The sequence below is a fragment of the Sardina pilchardus genome, chromosome 18, assembly GCF_963854185.1.
Source record: "Sardina pilchardus chromosome 18, fSarPil1.1, whole genome shotgun sequence".
NCBI lineage: Eukaryota > Metazoa > Chordata > Actinopteri > Clupeiformes > Clupeidae > Sardina > Sardina pilchardus.
The window spans coordinates 27337062-27343763 of record NC_085011.1 but is presented as its reverse complement, the minus strand read 5'-3'; the positions used below and the strand labels follow the sequence as shown (position 1 = coordinate 27343763).

The 6702-nt window shown below is 42.6% G+C and overlaps 1 protein-coding gene and 2 long non-coding RNA genes across 3 annotated transcripts in view; 2 read left to right on the top strand and 1 right to left on the bottom strand.

The window, feature by feature from the left end:
* Positions 1 to 406: 406 nt before the first annotated feature.
* Positions 407 to 6702, top strand: part of dync2li1 (dynein, cytoplasmic 2, light intermediate chain 1) — a 15780-nt gene continuing 9484 nt past the window's right edge. The window contains exons 1-6 of the mRNA XM_062519893.1: positions 407 to 521; positions 754 to 889; positions 1014 to 1048; positions 1202 to 1271; positions 1370 to 1458; positions 2152 to 2344. Of these exons, the coding sequence (XP_062375877.1) occupies positions 508 to 521; positions 754 to 889; positions 1014 to 1048; positions 1202 to 1271; positions 1370 to 1458; positions 2152 to 2344 (537 nt within the window). The 5' untranslated portion in view covers positions 407 to 507. The remainder of the gene's footprint in view (positions 522 to 753; positions 890 to 1013; positions 1049 to 1201; positions 1272 to 1369; positions 1459 to 2151; positions 2345 to 6702) is intronic.
* Positions 3577 to 6023, top strand: LOC134064205 (uncharacterized). The gene is made up of 2 exons (XR_009936259.1): positions 3577 to 4228; positions 4846 to 6023. It is a non-coding gene; the product is annotated as an uncharacterized LOC134064205 (long non-coding RNA).
* The window catches only part of LOC134064206 (uncharacterized), a 1749-nt gene continuing 936 nt past the window's right edge, over positions 5890 to 6702 (bottom strand). Inside the window, exon 2 of the long non-coding RNA XR_009936260.1 lies at positions 5890 to 6540. This is a non-coding gene — a long non-coding RNA (uncharacterized LOC134064206). The remainder of the gene's footprint in view (positions 6541 to 6702) is intronic.

Below are 6702 nucleotides of genomic sequence, written 5' to 3'. Positions count from 1 at the left end.
ACCATTCTTAGCTCCAGTCAAGGGGTAATTGTCTTCAGTGTACATGTAACAGCTGTGCTGCTACAACCTTGTTACGGGTTTATGTCACTGTATCAAAGAGTAGGCTAATAAGTGTGTAGCCTACCAACACAGTTGATAAATGTAACAGCTGCACTGCTACACCTTTGTTACTCTTTGATACTGTGGAATAAACCTGTTAAATGTACCAGTTAATTACTTGCATGCACATATGAAATGTATGTTGTGTCTTTGATGTCTTGGAACATGTCTGCCATTACCCTATGTAGCACATGTATCAACTGTGTTCGTACACACTTATTACTCTTTAACCCTCTCTGACTTCATATCCCACAAAGACCTTATGCGTTGCGTCATAAGCATGCGACGTTACCCATCGCAACGGTAATCATCTGCAGAATGTCAACTCAAGTGCTAGCTTAATTTTGCCCGATAAAACAGGAAATTCCAATATCTTTCTACGGGTTAGTGCGCTGCAACTTTGGACGAATGCCTAAAATAAGGTAAGTTCCTCCAGGACAAAGTTTCATTTGCAGCCATACCGATACGACTTTTGTTCTAGCCATAACTCAAATCAGCATGGTTTGAACTATTATGCTAGCTAGTAAGTAAGTTAGCTGCCAGTAGTGCTAAACTGTCAGTAAGTTACCTGCCTGTTAGTTAGATCGCCGTGTAACTATGGCATATGGAATCTAGTTTTGTACCATTTACGTTGAGCAAATGTTCGTAATATAGCACTGACACATTATGGGAGCTGGCAGCGTTGGAGGTCCGCAACCGAGAAAACGGTGTTGGCGACGACGAGGAAACTGACCAACAGGAGAAGTCAATGCATGAAAGAACCGTGTTTTTTATGGGGAGCAAGTCGGGGGTAAGCTTCCAGTGGATTCGGCTTGACTATTTGCATTGTATAACAACACCACTACAATAACACTAAATGTATCATTAATGATGTAAGTAGTATTCTTTGACTTTAAGAAGTGTTTTCTTCCCAGGGTAAAACATCAATTTTGCTCCGATGCCTTGACAGGTAAACACAAACCCCTCACGCTAGCCTATCCTAGGTTGTAGGCCTAATTATTTTTTTTATTTAAAATACATTTATTTAAAATAAATGAATAAATAAATGAAAAAGAAATCCATTGGTAAAAAAAACACACGTCCAAATCCTTTCCATTTGCAGAGACGAAGCACCCAAACCCACTCTAGCATTAGAATACACCTTCGGGAGAAGAGCCCGGGGTCATAATACGGTATGGGAGCGATGTTGGGTCTACAGATGAACATCCTGTCATACCTGTATTCTCAGGATGTTGGTAAACAGTCTAACATGTTGTCTTTTCCTTATCAGCCCAAGGACATAGCACATCTGTGGGAACTTGGAGGAGGAACATCCCTCTCAGACCTTGCCCAGATCCCCATCAATGCACAGAATGTCAGGTATATCACTGTGTGTGTGTGTGTGTGTGTGAGAGAGAGAGAGAGAGAAAGAGAAAGAGAGAGAGAGAGAGAGCATCATCTGATATATAATCTGTCTCTTTTTGACAGTAATTGTGATGACTATTACATACATTCATTAATTCAGCAGACACTTTTATCCTGAGAGAATAATAATACTCAAGCGACACCTTAGGCTAGCTAGAAATGACTACTGCAGCTGCCAATATAAGAGGACAAGTGCTGCCATTATATGTACTAGTCAAAGTATGATAGGAGGAGAAAGTGGTAGAAGAAGGAGGGAAGAGAGGTAAGTGCATGACATTTTAGGTGTGTTAGATTGTTAGAAGTGTTGGAGTGAGGAAAGGTTTGGTTTTGTGTTGAAGAGAGAGGGACGTCCCTCCTATTAACCAGCAGGGGGCCCTAGAATCCCAAGTTCTGCTGAACATACCCCCTCCCTAAGCTCTGCATGCCTCATCAGAGACATACAGCACTCAAAGAATCCTCCATAGAAATGAATGGCGTTAGTTTGTAACGCCAATATGGCAGTAGTCTCTTCTCTACACATATCCCTTCCTGTATCCCCATTCACTTGAATAGAAACATAGCTGCCCTATAATTGCCCAAAGTGCGGCAAGATGGCCGCCGAGTGAGGGGACTTGCCTAAAAGGACTCTGGCTTCATGTTCACTCACAGGGCCTTCTCTGTGGTGCTGGTGCTGGACCTCTCCAAGCCCAACGTGCTGTGGGCCACCCAGGAGAGGCTTCTCCAGGCCGCCAGGACCCAGGTGGAGAGGATCTGCTCTGGGCCTCAGCGAGGGTCAGACTCCCTGTCCAGTAAACAACATGGCCCCATCGGCTCCCCCCGCATCCTCCCCAAAGACCATCCCGTGAGTTAGTCCAGTCGACTGACTAAGCTAAAGTTCTGTAGTATTATTTGAATCAGGTGTCAAACTGCTCCAACTGTTGTGTTTTTGGGGGGACAGATTATTTGGATAGTCCACCTACAGTACAAATACTTTGCTAATAGTTTGTTGAAATTCAAGTTAAAGTTATTATTATATTAAAGTGTAGGCAACAGAGTTTGACAAGCTGAAAGGGAAGTGTATGCATCAGTGACCAGCTAAAGGAGAAGTAAATAAATCACTGACCAGCTAAAATGGAAGCGTTTTTATCAGTGACCAGCTAAAAGAGAAGTGTATTTATCAGTAACCAGCTAAAAGGGAAGCGTTTTTATCAGTGACCAGCTAAAAGGGAAGCGTATTTATCAGTGACCAGCTGAAAAGGGAGTGTATGTATCGGTGAACAGCAGAGTTTGCATTACAGTTTTTTCCAATCGTTACACACAATTTTGAAAACGGGGCTCTTTTTGTCTAAACATCTCACACAATTAGCCAAACACCACACCAAATTAGCAGAACACAACAGATCGTTAGCAAAATGGAATATTTCAGTCAAAAGAATAAACAAATTGATAAAACCTTATACTGTTCTCATATCACTAACACATTATTTAAATGATTCTACACTGTCTCCATCTTATACACACCAACACAATAAATTCAAAACACATCTGTAAAAACCCTCTTCCAATATATGGATCTTATTCAGACATATTGTTAGAGAGCATTAGGATTATTTAGATGACACAAATATTTTGATGAACCCAAGACTTTCATGATTACTTTTGAGATATAGTGAAAATATACTATAAACTCATCAAGCAATGCACAAAACTGATGCTGCAGACAACATTTCCTTCTTTCGCTGTACCATATGTTCAGTTACAGTGACAAGTCAATCAACAGAAAATGGCAAAATTATAGTTCTTACTACAGTAAAGTGTAGAAAACTAAAAATCTGTACACAAATAACAAGTACTGTACACTTACAGTCACTGAAGAAAAACTAAAGCAACAATACAAACAAATAACAACAATACGTAACGTAATACTCTAATCATCTCTCCGTCTAGCTGGATCAGGCCATAAGAGTTCATCCACATCACAGGCTATGGGTGCCTCTCATTCGGGCTTTTATACGTCCTCCCTCATTCCTCGGGCCTTGATCCTCACTGATCGACATAAACAATGATGGGGCGAAAACAATGGGATAGTCTATGGAGTTTCGTTTGTGCCAAAAAGTTCAAACAATACTTTTTCTAATTCAAACAAAAATCAATTAATCAAAATACCAAATACAAAATCTAAACAAAAAAAATAAAGTCGAAAAAAAAAAATCTAAACTCGCAAAAAAAATCTAAACTCGCAAACAAATTATTTGTGTAGTTGCAAAAAAAAAACTGTTTGAATAACTTGTCTTTTGGTTTACAATAACAACAATCATTTGCAGCGACATCATTCGTTTGTTTGCTCCTGGCTTTTTCAGTTTCGATTCTGGCTCTCGCGTTTGCGCTGCCTGTTTCTTTGCTTGCGATTCTGGCACAAACTTCACATATGGGTGGGTGTCTGTGGGGTGCATTCCTATTGGCTGATGCGTTTTGACTGACAGCTTTACTATGGATTCAAGCGCAAGAGCTACCCACCCCCCTCCCCTCCCCAGTAGGTAGTGGTGCAACGCTCTTTTTGGCCACTATGTACAGGTATATTCGATGTGGCGCTATTGAGCACAGTATGTCAACCGCCATATGAAGAAGAAGAAGATATTGACCACAGTAAGAAGTTCCGTGGAGCTAGCTACACCAAAGCCATCGATGGGCTACACGCGTTATGGACTCAAAACAATGGGTTTTCCTCACTACTCATTAATCCAAGGTAAGAAGTGTCATCTAATTTGTTATGGGTCTAATTTTCACGTTTATGTGGGATGTTATGGCGTAGTTGTTACAATACTGACGCTGGTTTTAAGGTATCAGATGGCTATCTTAGCATCGTAGGTTTGTCCACATACAAACGAGGCTTTTGATGAAATGTCGCACTACAGTAGCCTAAATTATGAATTCATACCATGTATTTATTTGTTCAGAAGTATATTGTTAATGTCCTCGCGTTATATAAGCGTATGTGTCCGATTATGTCATGAAATATCGCTATGTTGTCAACGGTAGTCTAGCATAGTATGAGCGCGATGGTGCGATCTATCTGTGGTCAGTTCATCAATGGCCCTGGCGATCTCTGGAGGTCCACTCTTTGTGAACGTTTGGAGACCACAGACATAGTATAACCTTAGTTAGAGTATTGGTTCATTTGCCTGAGAAAGACCCAAGGGTCGAAACGTTACTTTTTGTAAACATGGGAGCTCAAGCAGTGTTGCCAACGTTACCTTCTTCTGTTACATCTCCCCAGGAAATGTTATTAAGCACTGTGACCAGCTCTGTCTTTTGATTAGTACATGTAATTTGTCTTTTGCTTGTGCTTGTGTGTTTGTGCAGAACAACTCATCGTGATGGAGCACCTGTACTCCCTGATACAGCAGGATCTGAGGGGATTCCTCAGACAGGACGCAGATGTGGATTGACAACATCCTGCAGTTTGACCTGTTCAACCGACCTCTTCTCTGTCCCATACACACCTTTGTCCCATACACGTCTTTGGTCAACCTCTGCTTCATTGCCATCACAACCATCGGTCCCTGTTTCATCTGCAGCACAACACAGCACAGCTGACGGCCTCTTCTCCATCTGCAGCACAGCACCACACACCAGACAGAGTCCGCTGCGTCTTTCACACACCTGGTGGATCCTATTGTGTGCCTCACATACCTGAGAGACTCTGCTCCACAGTACCTGCAGGCTCTGCCCTGCCCCACCCCTCGCACACCCGATGGACCTAGCTGTGTCCCTCACATACACAATGCACTGTACCCCATCCCTCACACAGCCGATGGACCTAGCTGTGTCCCTCACATACACAATGCGCTGTACCCCATCACTCACACACCCGATGGATCTAGCTGTGTCCCTCACATACACAATGCGCTGTACCCCATCCCTCACACACCCAACAGACCCTGTTGTGTCTCTAACACACACAGCAGGCTTTGCCCAGCCCCTCAGGGTGGCTCTGAAATCTGTGGCTTTCACACTCCCAACAGACGCTGCTCTCTCCCTCACACACCCGGCTGGCTCTGCCCGGTCCGTTGCACACCTGCAGACTTCCAGCCGCCACAAACCCAGCTCACCCTTCTCCTGCTGTGTCCTTTACAAACCAAACAAATACAGCTATGCTCCACACATGACTACCTGACTCTGCCTGGTCCCTTGCACACCCAGTGGACGTGGACACTGTTGTGACTGTTGATATTGATATTGCTGTTATTGTTGATATACATAGGTTTCTCGTTTACCAACTATACTGGCTGCGCACGCATCCGAGAGGCAGAAAATGCCAAGCTACATTACAAAGTTACCAAGTAGTTGGATGTTAAGAATGGTAAGCTTATATGCTATGATTAATTAAGCAATGAAAAAGTGATGTTATCTTCCAAAAAAATGTATTTATTCAGTCAGAGTTCCCAAAAGTACAGCTTGATGATGGTATTGACAAACATACTGGGAAGGCAGAGCGCCGAAGCGCGTCTGTGTGAATAAATGGTGATTGCTTATGCATAGTGCGGCCTGTTCTCTTGTTTTCATTGACAAACATAGCACATCAGTTATGAAACCATGCTGTGTGATGGATGTATATCAGGTTTATGTAACAACAGGCCACATTTAATTTTATGTGTTTGACTTCATGGCGGGCCACATGAAACAGAGCAGAGGGCCGCATGTGGCCCCTGGGCCTTAGTTTGCCCACCCCTGTTGTAGTAGCATGTCAAATTAGTTTATCCAATCATATGAAAGGAGTTTTGACAAGGCCCTGCCTTCTGAAATACATTTCCAATGGAGTAGTTCCAGATGAATGTGAGGAGCTAGGTGGAACGAAATTCAAGTGGTGAGTCAGGTTAACATACAGTAAGTAGTATGTAAAATAATTCAATTTTATTGTCCTTTATTCAAAACAACACTTATTCTAATAAAGTCAAACTGCAGGATGTTGTCAATCCACATCTGCGTCCTGTCTGAGGAATCCCCTCAGATCCTGCTGTATCAGGGAGTACAGGTGCTCCATCACGATGAGTTGTTCTGCACAAACACACAAGCACAAGCAAAAGACAAATTACATGTACTAATCAAAAGACAGAGCTGGTCACAGTGCTTAATAACATTTCCTGGGGAGATGTAACAGAAGAAGGTAACGTTGGCAACACTGCTTGAGCTCCCATGTTTACAAAAAGTAACGTTTCG